This window comes from Tachysurus vachellii, chromosome 15, assembly GCF_030014155.1.
Source record: "Tachysurus vachellii isolate PV-2020 chromosome 15, HZAU_Pvac_v1, whole genome shotgun sequence".
In the NCBI taxonomy this organism is placed as follows: domain Eukaryota; kingdom Metazoa; phylum Chordata; class Actinopteri; order Siluriformes; family Bagridae; genus Tachysurus; species Tachysurus vachellii.
The window spans coordinates 24,221,121-24,241,515 of record NC_083474.1 but is presented as its reverse complement, the minus strand read 5'-3'; the positions used below and the strand labels follow the sequence as shown (position 1 = coordinate 24,241,515).

Here is a 20,395-nt window from a genome sequence, read left to right as displayed (position 1 = left end):
ATCACACAGGATCACACAGGATCACACAGAATCACACAGGACACACAGGATCACACAGAATCACACAGGATCACACAGAATCACACAGGACACACAGGATCACACAGGACACACAGGATCACACAGAATCACACAGGACACACAGGATCACACAGGACACACAGGATCACACAGAATCACACAGAATCACACAGAATCACTGCAACCTTAAAACTGTAACAGAAACTAAATCAGCAGTTAAAATGTGTGCAGATGATCATGATGACACCATGGTCAGGAACCCCAGCTCACTATGTAGGACATACAGCAAAGTCCACATGTTCCAGGGTACACTTTTTTACACACACACTCACACACTTTCTCTTTCTCTCTCTCTCTCGCTCTCTCTCTCTCTCTTACACACACACACACACACACACACCTTTATGCAATCTTAAAATAAACGTATACAAATTATATAATCCTTCAATTTTAATATTTTAAGGCGTAAACAAATCAGGGCGAAACCTCGCGATAAATCGCGAGACTTGGAGTCTTCCATCTTGCCACGTTCCAGCGCATGCAGTGGGCGGGGTTTAACCCGCGGCTATCCACACGATTGAATCAAGGCAAGAGCTTTTGTATGGGGATTGGATGGATTTTTATTTACGCCCCGCCTACAGCCACATTCCACATTGATCACTGGCCGAATGCTGAGTCACTCAAACCCAGTGGTCGGTGCAGAGGGAGGGTTTGGTTTTACTGGGTTTCATTATTTAGATCTCTACAAAATTCTGTAAGATTAAAATGTCAGCGTGAATCTCAGATTAATTACAGAGAAAAGAGACACAATCAACATCCGACAAGAGACAATGGCCACGAAGAAAACGTCACGAGGACAAAGCAAGAAAGGTGTGTGTTCTATTCCCATAAGTTTGGGGTTGTGTGTTTATTAATGTAGTATTTATTAATGCTGTGTTTATTAATGTAGTGTTTATTAATGTAGTGTTTATTAATGCTGTGTTTATTAATGTAGTGTTTATTAATGCTGTGTTTATTAATGTAGTATTTATTAATGCTGTGTTTATTAATGTAGTGTTTATTAATGCTGTGTTTATTAATGTAGTGTTTATTAATGCTGTGTTTATTAATGTAGTGTTTATTAATGTAGTGTTTATTAATGCTGTGTTTATTAATGCTGTGTTTATTAATGCTGTGTTTATTAATGTAGTGTTTATTAATGCTGTGTTTATTAATCCTGTGTTTATTAATGCTGCGTTTATTAATGTAGTGTTTATTAATCCTGTGTTTATTAATCCTGTGTTTATTAATGCTGTGTTTATTAATCCTGTGTTTATTAATGCAGATTAATCCTGTTTATTAATGCAGTGTTTATTAATCCTGTGTTTATTAATGCTGTGTTTATTAATGCTGTGTTTATTAATGCTGTGTTTATTAATCCTGTGTTTATTAATGCTGCGTTTATTAATGTAGTGTTTATTAATCCTGTGTTTATTAATGCTGTGTTTATTAATGTAGTGTTTATTAATGTAGTGTTTATTAATGCTGTGTTTATTAATGCTGTGTTTATTAATGTAGTGTTTATTACTCCTGTGTTTATTACTCCTGTGTTTATTAATGCTGTGTTGATTAATCCTGTGTTTATTAATCCTGTGTTTATTAATGCTGCGTTTATTAATGTAGTCTTTATTAATGCTGTGTTTATTAATGTAGTGTTTATTAATGCAGATTAATCCTGTGTTTATTAATGCAGATTAATCCTGTGTTTATTAATGCAGATTAATCCTGTGTTTATTAATGCAGATTAATCCTGTGTTTATTAATGCAGATTAATCCTGTGTTTATTAATGCAGATTAATCCTGTTTATTAATGCAGTGTTTATTAATCCAACTTAATCCTGTGTTTATTAATGCAGATTAATCCTGTTTATTAATGCAGTGTTTATTAATCCAGCTTAATCCTGTGTTTATTAATGCAGATTAATCCTGTTTATTAATGCAGTGTTTATTAATCCAGCTTAATCCTGTGTTTATTAATGCAGACATTAATTATATTTTATCTCCATCATCACTGCTTAGATCTGATTTATGGTTGAATTTAGTAGTCAGTAATTTTCAGTAATATTCCCTGAACGTTGGATTTATGACATATGTATTACATCAAAGTGTGTGTGTACGTGTGTGTGTGTACGTGTGTGTGTGTGTGTGTACGTGTGTGTGTGTGTACGTGTGTGTGTGTACGTGTGTGTGTACGTGTGTGTGTGTACGTGTGTGTGTACGTGTGTGTGTGTGTGAGAGTGTGTGAGAGTGTGTGAGAGTGTGTGAGAGTGTGTGAGAGTGTGTGAGAGTGCGTGAGTGTGCGTGTGTGTGCGTGTGTGTACGTGTGTGTGTGTGTGTGTATGTGTATGTACGTGTGTGTGTACACATGAGTGTGTTTGTACATGCGTGTACGTGCAGGTGTATGTGTGTGTATGTACATATGCGTGTGCATGTATGTGTGTGTGTGTGTGTGTGTGTGTAGGTGTGTACCAGTATGCCTGTGTGTGTATGTGTGTGTGTGTACGTGTGTGTGTGTGTGTGTGTACGTGTGTGTGTACGTGTGTGTGTACGTGTGTGTGTACGTGTGTGTACGTGTGTGTGAGAGTGTGTGTACGTGTGTGTGTGTGTGCGTGTGTGTGTGTGTGTGTGTGTGTATGTGTATGTACGTGTGTGTGTACACATGAGTGTGTTTGTACATGCGTGTACGTGCAGGTGTATGTGTGTGTATGTACATATGCGTGTGCATGTGTGTGTGTGTGTGTGTGTAGGTGTGTACCAGTATGCCTGTGTGTGTACGTGTGTGTGTGTACGTGTGTGTGTACGTGTGTGTGTACGTGTGTGTGTGTGTGTGTGTGTGTGTGTGTGTGTGTGTGTACATTAGTTACGTAGTGGAATAATAATTTAATTATATCTATGGCTAATAGTCATGGTGTGAAGAGTTGACTGTAATCTTGTAGTACTTTTATAATTAACACTATTGTGTTCTTTAACGTGTGTACGTGTGTGTGTACGTACGTGTGTATGTGTGTGTGTACGTGTATTAGCGTGTGTGTGTACGCGTGTGTGTACATGTACGTGTGTGTAATATAATGTTGTAATATAATGTTGTCCCTACACCTTTCAGTCTGTGACTTTCTGAGGCCTGAACACATGGTAAACCATTTTTTTTTTTTTTATGACCCATTTTTTCTTCATAACATAAAATCTGCTGGCACTGAACACTTCACATGGTGTTCGGGTTGTGGGAGTGTTTTACTGTGTACTCATCCGAGTGTGTATACCCTGAGTACAGGTTTGTACTCGCACTGGTGTGTACAGGTGCTGCTACAGGCTTGTGTGTTATTTAACTGTGTGATACTGATTGCACACATGTTTATGTGAATGTAAGGGAGTGTTACAGGTGTGTAAGGGTGTGTGTAAGGGTGTGTGTGAGTGTGTGTGTGTGAGTGTGTGTGTGAGAGAGTGTGTGTGTGTGTGTGTGTGAGAGTGTGTGTGTGTGTGAGAGTGTGTGTGTGTGTGTGTGTGAGCGCGGTGATCTGCAAATGTATTTAACGACTAGGTATTAAGCTGTCATTGTGCCTGTGTGTTGATTTGCACAATATTATTGAATAACCGCTTGTGTTGTTGGACGTGTGTGCATGCTGGTGTCTATGTACACATGCATTTTGTGTGCTTGTGTCGAATAACTGGGTGTGGATGATGAATTTGCACTTGTGTTGGTATCTAACACATGCATGTTTTAGGTGTGTGTGTGTGTGTGTGTGTGTGTGCGTGCTTGTTTATGAATGAGGGATGGCATATATAAGGAGACAGCAGTGGGCCTAAAGCACAACCTTATGGAACACTGACATTTACATTTCTATGCATATTTACTAGTTGAGGACTGAAGTCACTGTTTACCAGGAGAGGGCGCTGTTTAACTCTCGGCATGTAGAAGACTATCATGATAATGATGTCCAAAGCTTCAGTAAAGTTAAAGGGTAAACAGGCCAGGAGACACAACCCTGATCAGGAGCTGGTCGCTCACTGCTGGTCTATAAATAACCCAGGGGTTGTCTGGGTTCCATGTTGAATTGTTTGGAACAAAAGGCTGTGCAGCTGCTGGAGGTTTGGGACGAGTCTGAGCTCAGAGACGTTCTTGCTCGTGTGGAGCAATGGGGGAGCCGAAGGCAGAGGTTACTGTGCTGAACCAAGAAGGAGGTAAAGGGAAAAAAGGAGGGTTTATAGAGAAAATCTGAGATCTTATTTTCAGATCAGTTCAATTAATGTCCACTGTGTGTTTTTATACTTAAATATATAAATATATATACACCTTTATTTTCAAACAACTTTAATTTGTGCTCAGTTGAATTTTATTTGTATAGAAATTTTAATGATGGATGATGTCACAAATCAGTGTGATATAAATAATTTCTCTGTAATTACTCTAGTAAACACATGGAACTGTACATTTATGCACAACTTATGGGTTTGAGCATCATATTAACTGTTCAGTTATGAAAACTATATATCGTATCAAAGTGACTTTTTTTGTGTATGTATACACACACAGTAGTAAGTGTGTGTGACCATAAAGAACAGAGTAGACTCGGCACCTGTTCATTCTCCCTCAGCTGTGTGTGTGTGTGTGTATTTATATCAGTAACCTTTTCAGCTTCACTCTGATCTTCAGCTTTAACACATCACACATTCAGCCTTTATTTCTGCTGTTCTGTTTGTTTATTTCTGTTCATACCGAGGAGCAGACATCATCAGTCCGTTTATACTTCACACACGTTGAAGAATAGTAACAGCACAAACCTTCCAGATTTGTAACTTTTCAGTAGGAGTAATTTAAATTCTTGCTGGAACTCTGGCATAAACTGTCGTCATCTCTATCATCACTCCAGTGTGATCATCATCACCATCATAATCATGACATGTAACATGATCTCTATCATCATTTATCATAACCATATTAGGCTATTTAGTTATATTGTATAGAGTGCAGTAAGTCTCCTGATGTGCGTGCACGTGTGTGTGCATGCGTGCACGTGTGGGTGTGCGTGTGCGCATGCGTGCACGTGTGCGTGTGTGCGTGCACGTGTGTGTGTGTGCGTGCACGTGTGTGTGTGTGTGTGTGTGTGTGTGTGTGTGCGTGCACGTGTGTGTGTGTGCGTGCACGTGTGTGCGTGCACGTGTGTGCGTGCACGTGTGTGCGTGTGCGTGCACGTGTGTGCGTGTGCGTGCACGTGTGTGTGTGTGCGTGCACGTGTGTGTGTGTGCGTGCACGTGTGTGTGTGTGTGCGTGCACGTGTGTGTGTGTGCGTGCACGTGTGTGTGTGTGTGTGCGTGCACGTGTGTGTGTGTGTGTGTGCGTGCACGTGTGTGTGTGCGTGCACGTGTGTGTGTGTGTGTGCGTTCACGTGTGTGTGTGTGTGTGTGTGCGTGCACGTGTGTGTGTGTGTGTGTGCGTGCACGTTTGTGTGTGTGTGCGTGCACGTGTGTGTACGTGTGTTTATGTGTGTAAAAATTCATTAACAGAGAGACATGATAACAAAAAATCCAGAAAGTAGGAGTTGATGCCAAAGAGCTGGATTCTGACCCCAACACTTTCCTCTGAATCATTTAGATGTTTACTGGTGAACATTTAAATGTTTACTGGTGCTGCAGGAGTTCAGTCCTTCATGTTACTAATTATTTTCTTGGTGACTTTGGTCCCAGATGCTTTGTGGTCATTAACAAGATCCTCCTGTAGTTCTGGGTCAATTCCTCACCATTCTCAGGAGATCTTGCATGGAGCCCCAGACCGAGCTAGACTGACAGTTATTTTATGTTTCTTCCATTTGTGAATAATCGCACCAACTGTGATCACCTTCTCACCAAGCTGCTTGGCGAAGGTCTTGAAGCCCATTCCAGCCTTGTGTAGGTCTACAATCTTGTCCATTACATTCTTGGACAGCTCTTGGTCTTGGACATGGTGGTAGACTAGTGGTTAAGGTATTTGACTACCGATTGGAAGGTCATGAGTTTGAATCCCAGGTCCACCAAGCTGCCACTTCTGGGCCCCTGAGCAAGGCCCTTAACCCTCAATTCCTCAGTTGTATAAATTGAAATAAAAAAAATTGTAAGTCACTCTGGATAAAGGAGTCTACTAAATGCTGTAATGGTGGAGAGGTTGGAATCTGATTGATTGCTTCTGTGGACATTTGTCTTTTCTTCAGGTTACGAGCTGAGATTAGAAACATTTCCCTTTAAGAGAGTCGTCCTAATCTCAGCTCATTACCTGTAGAAAAGACACCTGGGAGCCAGAAATCTTGCTGATTGATCGGGGGTCAAATATTTACTTCACTCATTAGAATCCAAATCAATGTATAACTTTTTTGAAATGTGTTTCTGTCTCTCAAAATTAAAATAAACCCAACATTAAAATTATAGACTGATTGTTTGTCAGTGAGCAAATGTACAAAATCAGCAGGGGACCAAATCATTTTACCTTCAGTGTGTAAATAAGCTGCTAATCCTAACCCTTTATTCACAAGATGTTTTAACTGAAGGATGAAACATTTCTGTATTCTCTAATAATTATTTTGTGCATTACATCATTAATAGTCTTTGTGTGTATCTCGCACGCACACACACGCACGGACACACACACACACACACACACAAATACATGCCTTTCTATTGTAATTCTGTTGCCTGTTTCTCATTTGTGTTCTGTTTTAGACGCCAAACTGCAAATGAATAAAAATGGGAAAAAGGGCGGAGCTAAAGGCAGCGTGTCGTTCTTCACCTGGTTCATGGTTCTGGCTCTTCTGGGTGTCTGGACCTCTGTCGCTGTTGTATATTTTGATCTGGTGGATTATCAGGGTGTCCTCGGTGAGTCCTTCATCCTCAATCACAGATATTTAACTATGAGTAACTATTTAACTCCTTTTATTAAACTTCTTATTAAAATGTTTCATCAGTGGTCTAAAATCTGAGGGATTTAATAAACATCCACATTAATAATCTTATGTGCTGAAAGTCACATTACATTCCTGTCATTATTTAACTGAACTATAAGTGATGTTAATTAGCACGTGTGTGTGTGTGTGTGTATATTCTGGTCTTAATTTTACACGCAGCCAATGCAAAGGACTTGCGCTATAATATTTCAGAGATTTTACAAGGTATGAATTTAAATTCTATAAAATACATAAAAGATCTCATGCTTCATCACATGCTGAGCACAAGCTCTCAACGTTAAGTTAGAAATAGTTCAGTGTTCGTGTCACAAAATCTTCAATTAACACTTTTTATCAAAATGGAACTTTATCTATAAAACTTTGTGGTAACCAGCTTCATTTATCGAATTTTTATTTTGAATAAAATCACTGAATGAATTCTGAACATTTTGACCAGGTAAACTCTCATCCTACGATGCTGACGGCGATGGAGACTTCGATGTGGAGGATGCTAAGGTCTTGTTGGGTGGGTGACAACTTTCTTCAACTTAACACAGTATTTAACACAAAGGACATAGTACAGAGTATTTGGTTTGTGTTGCATGGCAGACATTGGTTCATTTTTGTTCCACCGCAAATACAAATTGCATGTGCATGAATGTGTGTGTGTGTGTGTGTGTGTGTGTGTGTGTGTGTGTGTGTGTGTTACCACAATGTAAAGTGGATGATTTAGTTGATCAGATTTCCGTTTGCAGTATTTCTCAGGGCTGCTTTATCCTTCTGCTCTGTGCTGTGTGATTGAGATGAGGGGGATTATGGGTAACATGACCTGCACAGAGGTGGTCCTCACAGCGCATTGTGTCCCCACCTCTGTGCTTCGTGTCACCTGGCCTTTCGGTGAGCTCTGATTGGCTGACGTAGCACTTATATATTGGCACAATCTTACAATTTTAAATAAAATAATTCCTTTATGGTTCTTCAGAAGTTTCCATGTTGCAGGTTGGGGCTGGAGCAGCATGGCAGCACCAGCTGTGTTAAGTGTAGTGTTAAACACGTGTACCTAATAAATCAGTGCTAATTTATCTAAGCTGTTGTTAGTCTGCAGTAAAACCTCTTTATAGGAGAAAACTCACACTTTTTATTATCTTTGTAATGAACTCCTTCTCAGTCAACACTGAGACACTGGACACTCAGTACTCAGTACACTCAGTACTGCTGGACACATCTGAGAACATTTTGGTTTATAATCGATAATGTGGATTATTTCTGTGTCCTCCACAATGTTCAGCACAATGTTCTGTCCATGCTGTAGTGTCTATTCTTCTAGAGGAACACACACTGGTATGAAGAATGAAGACGGCTGGATGTCAGATTACCGACACGTTTCTGTGCGTTAATGTGTGTTTACAGTCTTGCAGAAGTATAAACCAGGCTTTCACCCACAGCTTACGTCGTTTCTCACACTTTGTCTTTGCTTTATCGTTTTCTTTAGCTCTCTATTTAACCTTAACTTTAACTTCCCTGTTTTTCCAATTTCCTGCTCCACCACCATGTCTCCCATTTCTCCCTCTCTCTCTCTCTCTCTCTCTCTCTCTCTCTCTCTCTCTCTCTCTCTCCTTCTCTCTCTCTCTCTCTCTCTCTCTCTCTCTCTCTCTGTGTTCCACATGTGAATAGGACTGACTCGAGATGGCAGTACAGACAGTTCTGAGTCCCTTGAGGAAGTGCTCGATATTTTAGCTGAAGAAGGTTCTGATTGGTTTCAAGGTTTCTTCACCTTCCTGTATGAGGTTATGAGTCCGTTTGAAACAGTTGAGGACGATGAACCAGAAGCGGTGACAGACGACGTTTCCAGCACGTCTCAGACTGAAGGGGTTCAGGGTCAAAAGACATACGTCATTTTAGGACTTCAGAACCAGTAATTTACAGTTTTTTTTAAAAACACACACATACTCACTCACACACACACACTCATTCTCTCACACACACTTACACTCACACACTTACACTCTCTCACACACACTTTTGGAGGTGATCTTCTCAGACTCAGATATTTTTTATTTCCACCCGTCACTTCAAAGGACTTGAGGAAATGTTGAGATGTTTTTCAGCTGTAAATAATCTGTGTATAAAACACAAAAGTTTTCCTTTTGCAGCACTTTTATAAAAACTATTTAATGATGATGTAAACATCGCTTTTACCTGCAGATGAGACCTGTGCTGATATTTAACAGTTATATATTAGAGTTTTTATTTATAGAACATTCTCACAGAAAAGAATTCAGCTTCATCAGTTCCACAAACTCACTGCGGTGCCGTTTAACACTAGAAAAACACTGAAATGTTCTCATCGCTCCTCTTCTGGTCAGTAAGGAGCAGAAACATCAGAACCTCCTGCATATGCACACACACACACACACACACACACATTGAGGATATGCATGTTGAACCTGTAGATTATTTTCCGCTGGACTCTCTCACAGCTCCACATTTCACACATTTCTTCTTCTGCTGTTTTTCTGCTCCTCACTTTGCTTCTGTAACCAACTTCAGACCCAAACACATGACTGACGCATTCAGGTTTTGCTGTTTAACACACTTAATGTGTTGTTCTTGTGGATCGTTTAATCACTTTATCACTAACGAGCTTCAGAGCAATAATGGAGTTTTCAGGTGAATTACAGCCTGCAGTATTTATTAATGAAGATTAACTTTCTCTCAAACATGTTTTTAATCTCTTTCAGACTTTATGCTTTTCTTTAATCTGTTGTTTTTCTATGAGAAATGTGAATGTTAGTAACACATTACTGCTGCTTCAGTGACCGCAGTATTGTGCAGTTTACAAAGTGTTTTGAAAATCGATAAAGAAACAAAACTGAACTCATGACCTGGTGAATTCAGCCACCAAATAAACACTGTAATATTTTAGGCTTAATGTCTGTGTTTTTTTACTCTTCTACCAGAGGAGAAACCTGGAGATTTGTCCAAGAAAAGAGGTATTTATTTGGTGTGAAAGAGTTTTGTTTTGCAAGTTGCATGGTGATGTTGGGGTGTGAGTTTGGATGCTAATTAACAGCCTTGTGAGAAAGTGGTGAGTTTAAGAATCTGCTTTAATGTCATGGATCTGAAGGTCAGTGGTTTTCTAACCATCAGATAGAATGTGCTTCGTTTCTTATTGTTTTAATTAATTCTAGGTGTAATTGATTAAGTGGGCGTTAGTGTGAAACAGCACGGTGATGAGGAGCAGGAAGTGAGCGCTGTGCTGAATCTGAGACTTCCTGTGTTCAGTTTCACTGGAACTGTGCTGTGATTCTGTATCTGATCTCAGGAAGTAAAGTAACCTGTGTGCGTGTTTTAGTCCATACGATATCGGAGGTAAAATGTGTGTACCGTAAAGCCGCTTAGCGGTGTCATCACACCAAAATACTGACCTACAAGCTGTGTTGTGCTCTCCATGAGCTGTGTTGTGCTCTCCATGAGCTGTGTTGTGCTCTCCATGAGCTGTGTTGTGCTCTCCATGAGCTGTGTTGTGCTCTCCATGAGCTGTGTTGTGCTCTCCATGAGCTGTGTTGTGCTCTCCATGAGCTGTGTTGTGCTCTCCATGAGCTGTGTTGTGCTCTCCATGAGCTGTGTTGTGCTCTCCATGAGCTGTGTTGTGCTCTCCATGAGCTGTGTTGTGCTCTCCATGAGCTGTGTTGTGCTCTCCATGAGCTGTGTTGTGCTCTCCATGAGTTCTGCTGTGCTCTCCATGAGCTCTGCTGTGCTCTCCATGAGCTCTGCTGTGCTCTCCATGAGCTCTGCTGTGCTCTCCATGAGCTCTGCTGTGCTCTCCATGAGCTGTGTTGTGCTCTCCATGAGTTCTGCTGTGCTCTCCATGAGTTCTGCTGTGCTCTCCATGAGCTCTGCTGTGCTCTCCATGAGCTCTGCTGTGCTCTCCATGAGCTCTGCTGTGCTCTCCATGAGCTCTGCTGTGCTCTCCATGAGCTCTGCTGTGCTCTCCATGAGCTCTGCTGTGCTCTCCATGAGCTCTGCTGTGCTCTCCATGAGCTCTGCTGTGCTCTGCTGTGCTCTCCATGAGCTGTGTTGTGCTCTCCATGAGCTCTGCTGTGCTCTCCATGAGCTCTGCTGTGCTCTCCATGAGCTCTGCTGTGCTCTCCATGAGCTCTGCTGTGCTCTCCATGAGCTGTGTTGTGCTCTCCATGAGTTCTGCTGTGCTCTCCATGAGCTCTGCTGTGCTCTCCATGAGCTCTGCTGTGCTCAGTAAAGCAATAACCAATCATGGTGTGTGTAAAGTTGAGGTGTACAGATCAGGACCATTAGCATCTCATGTTTATCCTTCACCATCGCAGTCTGTGGCAATTCAAATAATTAGGCAAAAGGGTTAGATCAGAAAACGTAAAAATAAAAACTATGCAGTGATCCTGATGTGACACTTTCAGAGCCTTTAATTTGAATAAATCAGGGGTCTCCAACACAGCGCTCACCTAAATGTTCAAGTCAAGAAGCTTTTATTGTCATTTACACCATATATATGTGACACAGTACACAGTGACATGAGACAACATTCCTCCAGGACCAGGGAGCTACACAGAACATCACAGAGATAAGGACTGAAGTTCTAGACACATAAAGTGTATCTGCACAACCTGGTGTACAGAGTGTGAGACACAAGACAAGAAGACGGTGTGAGACACAAGACAAGAAGACGGTGTGAGACACAAGACAAGAAGACGGTGTGAGACACAAGACAAGAAGACGGTGTGAGACACAAGACAAGAAGACAGTGTGAAACACAAGACAAGAAGACAGTGTGAGACAAATGACAGTGTAGGACAAATGACAAGACGACAGTGCAGGACAAGAAGACGGTGTGAGACACAAGACAAGAAGACGTGTGAGACACAAGACAAGAAGACGTGTGAGACACAAGACAAGAAGACAGTGTGAGACACAAGACAAGAAGACAGTGCAGGACAAAAGACAAGAAGACAGTGCAGGACAAAAGACAAGAAGACGGTGCAGGACAAAGACAAACAATACAAGACATTATACAAAGTCAGTACAAAAATAGGTGACGAAATTAACACTATGCAGGACAAAAGACAGTGTAGGACAAATGACAAGAAGACAGTGCAGGACAAAAGACAGTGTGAGACACAAGACAAGAAGACAATGTGAGACACAAGACAAGAAGACAGTGTGAGACACAAGACGAGAAGACCGTGCAGGACAAAAGACAGTGCAGGACAAATGACAAGAAGACAGTGCGGGACAAATGACAAGAAGACAGTGCAGGACAAATGACAAGAAGACAGTGTGAGACAAAAGACAGTGCAGGACAAAAAACAGTGTGAGACACAAGACAAGAAGACAGTGCAGGACAAAAGACAGTGTGAGACACAAGACAAGAAGACAGTGTGAGACACAAGACAAGAAGACAGTGTGAGACACAAGACAAGAAGACCATGCAGGACAAAAGACAAGAAGACTGTGCAGGACAAAAGACAGTGCAGGACAAATGACAAGAAGACAGTGCAGGACAAAAGACAGTGCAGGACAAAGACAAACAAACAATACAAGACATTATACACAGTCAGTACACAGACATTACACAGAAGCAGCACTGACCAGTGTACATACTGTATATTCTACAGTACATGTGCAAAAATACTGGAATTATATTTAAACCCTCAAAATATTTTTTTCATAGATTATGTACAAAAGTAACCTGTTTAAAGTTCCTCCTAGTCGAATTAACAGAGACCCCACCCCTTTCTGGTTGCCCCGCCCCTTTTTGTTTATTCCCAGTCTGAAACCATGGACAAATCCTCCATAATCATCACCCAGTTTAATCAGCCTTTCATCATGGATTTCACACACAACTAGTGTACATGAAGTGTTACTGAAATCTAGTTTGGGTAAAGGATGAACACACAGGACAGATGTTAGGGTTAAAGCTCCCAAGCTACTAAAGTAAAAGCTCTGAATGGATAAATGTGCTGTATGAAGATGCAGGAGTGTTGTAGACATTAGTCTTATTAGTGCAGCTGGAGTTTCGTACTAAAGCACTGTTTAATATTTCACAGGCCATAAAAATATTATAATATCAAAAATGTCCAATACAATGTCAGGTCTCTGTTTTCAACATTAACGTTACCTTCCATATTAAAGGTCTTCTCTAAAAACTCGTCATAAAGCCTTTAAATCAATGAACTGAACAATTAACAAGCTGCTCGTGTGAATTTGGACTAAACTCTGTGCATGAACAGCCTGCTGTGTGGTGGTTAAACACTCAGCTGTAATGATTACATCCATAAGACTCTCACTCTGTAGAACAACCTCATGCCAAAGATGTTGGTCTGAAACTGAGAGAAGCTCTTAAAGAGCAGCTCACCATCATCCATGAGAGAGTGGAGGCCAGAAAGATCGCTAAGATGGCACTGGCAGAGGTGAGGAGCATCCTGGCCAAGGAGGAGGAGGAGAAGGTCCTGGAGCGAATCAGAGAGGAATCTGAGCTTAAAGCCTGGGAGAGAGCTGAAGCTCGACTCCGAGAGGAAGGAGAACGGATAGAGAGAGAGGATGTGGAAAAGGCCATGGAGAGGATCAGGAGAGAGAAAGAGGAGAGAGAGAGAAAGGCAGAGAAGGTAAAAACACAAGAACAAGAGGAAAAGAAATTGAAGAAAACTCTTGATAAATCTGCCAATGTCTGGGATCAAGAACCTGACAAAGATGGAAAAGAAGCTAAAAAGCCAAAAAAGAAGCAGTAAGATGTCTAATGTTTAATAAAAATAAAGAGAAAACAGACATTTAAAGTGTGCCTTGTCTCCGTTATGGATCGCTCAGTCCTCCAACAGTGTTATAGAGTAACAACAATTTTACATAAAATAACATGAAACTGAATCTGTGAACATACTAAAGTTAATACGTAATAAAAACTACAAACAAAATGTTTGTTACGTCATTCAGCCGCTCTACAGATCCACTTTATTCATGAGTTTTAGACTGTAGTTGTATCGTCTGTTTGTTTCGTTTCTCCTGGGTGTGTTACAGCGTGCACATGGACTCCAGCTCTGACTTTAACTGTAATGAAGCTAATAAACTGGTTTTGACCCTCACTGAGTAAAGAGACTGTAACAGATATAACTTCTGCTGATGAAATGAAGATCTTATTGTAAGACAGATGGAGTTCTTTATTATGTAGAATACCTGTTAAATTCATCATCTGAATTCCTTTCATGTATCCATGAATAAAATGTGTGGAACAAAAATAAGCCAAACTGACCATGAGAAGATTTTATTTATTAACTGACCATGAGAAGATTTTATTTTCAGTTTGAATACTGAGGTACTGATATATAATTATGATCATATGATTTGTCATTTGATTTGAACTGAATCTCTTTTGCATTATAATTGAGAGTCGTGTTTGTTTATAAGACGTCATGCTTGGTGTTTGTACATCCACGTGTGAATTCCTTAGGACTGAAGGAGAAGCCTGATGTTCTGCCCTCTGGACCATCTTCTCCTGCTGAAGGTAGAAATCATACAAGAACAATGTTTAGAGTTCATTATTAATTAAAACGTGTGTAATATTTCTAATTGTTCATGGGATGAAACATTTGAAGTGTGTGTGTGCGCACACGTGTGTGTGTGTGTGTGTGTGTGTGTGTGTGTGTGTTCAGGTTATGGACAATGTAAATTATGTGCAAAGTGCACACAGGGACTCCATCAAGACTAGCTATGACATCATAACTAAAAGTCTAGAGTCAGAAGGTGACACAGACATGAGGGCTTCCTGGGATGTAAAACTATTCATAAAAATCTAAACTAAACAGATGTGTTTTTATCCTGGACTTAAACACTGAGACTGTGTCTGAGTCCTGAACACTAATTAGAAGTCTGTTCCATAACTGTGAGGCTCTGTGAGAAAAAGCTCTGCCCCCTGCTGGAGACTGTAGTACTTGAGGTACTAACAAATATCCTGCACCTTTTGATCGATGTAGGTGTGACGGATCATAATAAAACCTAAAGATCTCTCAGGTTCTGTGGTGTGAGACCATTAAGTGCTTTATAGGTTAATAATAGTGTTTTATAATCAATGTGAAACTTGACTGGAAGCCAATGCAGTGAGGATAAGATCACATCCAGACAGTAAAGCATTACAATAATGATGTAATAGAAGGACCATCCAGAGTTACTCTGTAATCAGAAAGCTTACTTCTGCCTGTCTGTGGTCCTGGTACAAGAACTTCTGTGTGTCAGAGTTAATCAGGAGGAAGTTAGTAAGCGTCCACTGTCTGATGTCCTTCACACCATCTTCAGTCTTATTAAACTGGTGACTCACATCTGACTGAGCTGAAACATATAGCTGTGTGTCATCAGTGTAACAGTGGAAGCCAATACCATGTTTACGAATAATTGCACCAAGGGGGAGCAAATATAGGGAGAAAAGCAATGGGCCTAAAACAGAACCTTGCGGAACACCAAAGAGTGTTCACCATTTAGAGTGTTCACCATTTAGATTTACAAACTGATATCCATCTGTCAGATAAGACCTGAGCCAGAAGAGAGCTGTCGCTTTAACACCAACAACATGTTCTAGTCTATCAAGTAGTATAGAATGGTCAATGGTGTCAAAAGCTGCACTCAGATCAGTAAACAGTACAAAATGTTCTGAGAATTAAAGTATCAGTAAATTTAACCAGTGAAAATGATGAGATTGTAGCTGCTCATGTGTCTGATCTCCAGTCCCAGAGCCTGATGTAGAGGAACAGATCCACGCTGCTAATGGTGATGAATCAGCTCAGCTTCCTCCAGGTATAAATGATCACTTATATTATGGTGATATTTAACAGCAGTGTGATGTTCACTGGTGATGCTGTGAAAACAGAGTTTAATTTTAGTGTCTGTTTAACTTATTTTATACAGTAGGTTTGGGCAGAAATATAAACATTTATTTTTTTGCTTTTTACGCCATTCTGTGTAAACTCTAGAGAATGTTGTGAGAAATACTCAAATAACCAAAACACCAACCAAGAAACTGCCTGGTAAATTCACTGAAATCATATTTTAGATCATTAAGTGGGGGGGGGGGGCTGTACCTCTGAACATTAGCCTTAGTATAGATCCGTATAGCAATAAATAGTAGCCATGCTTTTACATTTCTACACCATTCATAACAGGTCCGTCCTCAAATGCAGAATTGATGCTGGACTTCAGCCAAGATATTGTATGTGTGTGAGGGAGAGAATGATCAGTAAAACTATAAACACAACACTAATACAATTAAAATGTGTTCCTCAGAGCCTGAGGCCGTGGAGGAAGAGGAGCCTGAGGCCGTGGAGGAAGAGGAGCCTGAGGCTGTGGAGGAAGAGGAGCCTGAGGCCGTGGAGGAAGAGGAGCCTGAGGCCGTGGAGGAAGAGGAGCCTGAGGCCGTGGAGGAAGAGGAGCCTGAGGCCGTGGAGGAAGAGGAGCCTGAGGCCGTGGAGGAAGAGGAGCCTGAGGCCGTGGAGGAAGAGGAGAATGAGGCCGTGGAGGAAGAGGAACCGGAGGCCGTGGAAGAAGAGGAACTGGAGGCCGTGGAGGAAGAGGAACCGGAGGCCGTGGAGGAAGAGGAGCCTGAGGCCTTGGAGGAAGATGTAGAATCACTGATTGAAGAACAAGAAGAGGTTCCTGATGTAGTTGAGGATGAGCCAAGTATAATAAATGAGGTGGAAATGGAAGCAATAGAAGAAGCTGTGCTTGTTAATGAGGTTAACAATGAGGCATTTGAGGAACCTACATCTGCTGAAGAAGCAGCTGAAGTGGAAAGTGAGGAAATTGCACAAGTGGTAGAAGCTGTTGTAGAACCAGTAGAGGAACGTAGCATATCTGAGGAAGCTGTTGAAGAGCCAGTTGAGGAAATTATCCCAGCTGAGGAAGAAGCTGCTCTGGTTGAGGAGGTATTTGAAGAAGCTACCCATGTTGGAGAGACTGTAGAAGAGTTCCTCTCTCTTGAGCAGACAGAAGAGGCAGCACCAGTTGAAGTAGTCGAGGAAAGCATTCCTGTTGAAAAAGCAGTTCTTGTAGAAGAAGCAGCTGCTGTAGAAGAGAAAGAAGTTGCAACTTCAGTTGAGGAAGTAGTGGAAGAAACACTAGAAGAATCTGCCTCTGTTGAAGTTGGTGTAAAAGAGGCATTTCCTTCAGAAGCAGCAGTTCCTGAAGAGGAAGCTTCTGTAGAGGAGGCAGTTTCAGTTGAGTTAGAAGTGGAGGAGCTTCCAACAGTGGAAGAGGGAGCTGAGGAAGTAACACCTACTGAAGAAACAATAGAAGATCTGGAAGAGGTGGCTCCTGCAGAGGAACTGACAGACGAGGCCTTAGAAGAGCCTGAGGTTGCAACAGAAAAGCAGGGTAAGTGTTCTAAACTACATTAGGGTATTGAACAGGTAACTGAAGCACAGTTTGTACACTAGTCTGGTGTCAGATGTTTGAGTGTAAATATAAAAGTTGTATAATGTTAAAGCCTGATGTTAAGTTCATATTAACTGTGGTGTGTTTCAACAGAAGACACACAGCAAACAGAAACAATGGGAGAAACAGGTGAAGTTTATTTAGTAATGAAACAAGTTTAAAGTTTTTCTCCATTTTATTTCATCCATTTTCTCACCATAATTTAAAATAAACACAGGTCTTTAAAATGAATTGTAATATTAGATCATCAGCTCTGAGTCTCTAACATGGTGTTTATATCATTATATATTAGAGGAGGCAAGTGAAGATGAAGAGCCAGAAGAATCCACAGGTTGGTGTCTAAAACACACTGAAGTCAGAACACATCCAGGGAGAAATAAACATGTTTATTCTGTATCTTTATATTTTTATGGGGTTTTTATTTATATTTTGTAACTCTAAAGCTGCTTTGCGTTAAAAATGCTACACAAATAATTGTGAATAGAATCTGAGTAAAATATTAACAGTAATTAAGCACTAAATCCTGTATTTTTAACCTGTCTCTCATCAGCATCATTATTAATGTGTTTGTGATGTTTAAACAGAGGATGTTGTAGAAGAACAGAGTGAAGACGAGCAGACGGGTAAAAGTTTCATCTTTAAAGTCTTTAACTCTTTCTGAATGTTCTTGTGGTTAAAGTCAGGACTTTATTAAAGATCCTCATGAAGACAGGAAAGTTTTTACACCCTCAAATCCACTGGACTACAAACTGTGATAGAAAGGACATTATTCACATTTACTGTCCCCTAAATGAGGATGAGGGATAGAATTTATTCTGTGTTTCTTCACAAAGCTTCAGAATTTTTCCATTTTGTTTATTGTTATGTTGCAGAAACCTAAGTTTTGGCACCTTGTGTGGAGGTACAGAGGATCATCCCACTATGACTGGGCAGCTGCAGTGGATTAACAGTGAACAACCCCAGCATCCAAATCAACTCCTTTAATCTTTTTTATTTTATTACACTCAGATTTTTGAATGATAACACACACGTGTACATGTTTGAGTTGGGTTTTATCTTATTCCCTTTCCTTTTCCCTCCTAAACAGCAGCTCTGTCCTTTTCCCACTTTAGTTTCTATTAGAAGTGAAACCACTGTTGGGTTTGTTGAGAATCAGAAACTTCCTGTGTATTGAAGCTGCTTCGTAAGTGTGAGATCTGTGTGTGTGTGTGTGTGAGTGTGTGAGTGTGTGAGTGTGTGAGTGTGTGAGTGTGTGTGTGTGTGTGTGTGTGGATATATAATCATGCCATGATGTTAATGTGAAGTTATGACACAAAGCTGCACTGATGTGTATAATGGCTTTCACTCCTCACTTCACCTCAGTGTTACAGAAAGAGGCATGTTTTGTAATGCTAACGTGTGTGTGTGTGTGTGTGTGTGTGTGTGTGTGTGTGTGTGTGTGTGTGTGTATCTGCATCTGTCCCTTGAGCCGTGTTTTTTTTTTTTTTTATTACAGAGCCACAAATCACTTTATGACTCTTCAGTTTAATTGTACGGTCATTTGTAAGTCATCAGTTTAATTGTACACAGAGAGCCTCTTGGTGTGTTCTGTGTGTGTGATCCTCTTTGATTTTCAGATATTTTTCACTAATTCATGAGACATGTGACAGAGACAGTTAAAGCCAACACCTGATGTCATCTCACGTACCTCCTTCTGTCTGATCGTTATTTTAGATTTGGCCTCAGTCTAATCAGTTCAGTTTCAGTGACACAGCTAATTAGCAGTAGGTGTGTGCCAATACTTATAATCACATCACCATTTCATCAAAATGTTTTTTTTAATGATGAGATAATTCTGATTGTGTTCCACTCTTACCAGCATGTTTCACGTTTACTGTCACTGATCCGTTCAGGTTTCAGCCTCAGACATTAGACACACTGCTTCTATAAAGCATTATAAAGTTTCACAGAAGAGACTTCAGTGTTAAACTGATGGTGTTTATTTAAAGTGTTCACAATCATTGTTTAGCGCACATTTAGTTTCAGTGAAGAGTTTGTACAGAGACAGAACACTAATGATTCACATCACACACATGCAATCATTGATGTGATTCTGATTTAACACACACTAAGAGATTGCAGGTTAGCTTTGATATTTCACACCTAAAATGTGTGTGTGTGTGTGTGTGTGTGTGTATATATATATATATATATATATATATATATATATATATATATATATATATATATACGTAAACACAACACTTGGAGTCAATGTGAACTTTTAAAGTAGAGTTATGTTTGGGTTAATTTCTTTCTTTTTTGTGCTATGTTCCTAAGCCATAAGTGGGACGTGGGATTTGGAGGATAAAAAAACAAAAACCAGCAATAAATCTTTCTGCAAGTAATTTAATTGCTATTTGTGTTTAAACAGGTTTTTATTTTTGATTAGGTTTACATGATATTCTGCTGTATGGGTCAAACACACGTTAACTTATTGCAGTTTTAGAGACGTTTGGGTCACAATTTTGTATGACAGTTTTAGGTTTGATTGCTGCAATAAAGTTTGGGACAAAAGTGTTTGATTTTTGGTTATTGTTCACACACAAAATCAAACAAATTGTTAGACCGCTTTATAAAAATTATAAAGAATATATATATATATAATATAATATATATATATAATTTTAGAGTTGACAGGGTGAGTTAAATAAATAGTGTGTTTATAAATCATTATTCTTCTGTAAATATGGACTATAAAGTGCTAAATGTCGTGTAGGAGAAAAACTCGTGTGTCCACTAGATGGCGTTTTAACACAAACACTGTTTATACAGACAGGACAGTTTATCAGCTCCACTCAACACGTGTGTGTGTGTGTGTGTGTGTGTGTGTGTGTATAATGGGGTTTTAAAATCCTCTTTGTTAGATGATGAACCGTTTCACATTAAAGTCTGTAATCCTTTGGAACATTAATATTTTATTTGTCACAAAAACACAGAAT

General features: G+C 40.1%; 1 protein-coding gene across 4 annotated transcripts; it reads left to right on the top strand.

Moving 5' to 3' along the window:
- Positions 1–440: 440 nt before the first annotated feature.
- asph (aspartate beta-hydroxylase) lies at positions 441–19,973 on the top strand. 4 transcript variants are annotated; one of them, XM_060887864.1, is made up of 10 exons: positions 441–891; positions 6,748–6,900; positions 7,426–7,494; positions 14,446–14,499; positions 15,714–15,782; positions 16,269–17,354; positions 17,508–17,543; positions 17,707–17,745; positions 17,999–18,037; positions 18,287–19,973. In XM_060887864.1, the coding sequence occupies exons 1-10, from the start codon at positions 852–854 to the stop codon at positions 18,292–18,294; spliced, it is 1,593 nt and encodes a 530-aa protein (XP_060743847.1). In that variant the 5' UTR covers positions 441–851; the 3' UTR covers positions 18,295–19,973. The 4 variants fall into 4 exon arrangements, with proteins under 4 accessions (XP_060743847.1, XP_060743848.1, XP_060743845.1 ...); XM_060887862.1 differs by lacking the exon at positions 441–891 and adding an exon at positions 4,059–4,239; XM_060887863.1 differs by lacking the exon at positions 441–891 and adding an exon at positions 4,062–4,239 and having other exon boundaries at positions 15,720–15,782.
- The last annotated feature ends 422 nt before the right edge of the window (positions 19,974–20,395 follow it).

Coding starts and splice junctions, on each gene's coding strand:
- asph (XM_060887862.1), top strand. CDS start 4,194: ATGGGGGAGCCGAAGGCAGAGGTTACTGTGCTGAACCAAGAAGGAG. Junction 6,901..7,425: donor GGATTATCAGGGTGTCCTCG/GTGAGTCCTTCA, acceptor CATTTTGACCAG/GTAAACTCTCATCCTACGAT. Junction 15,783..16,268: donor ATCAGCTCAGCTTCCTCCAG/GTATAAATGATC, acceptor TGTGTTCCTCAG/AGCCTGAGGCCGTGGAGGAA.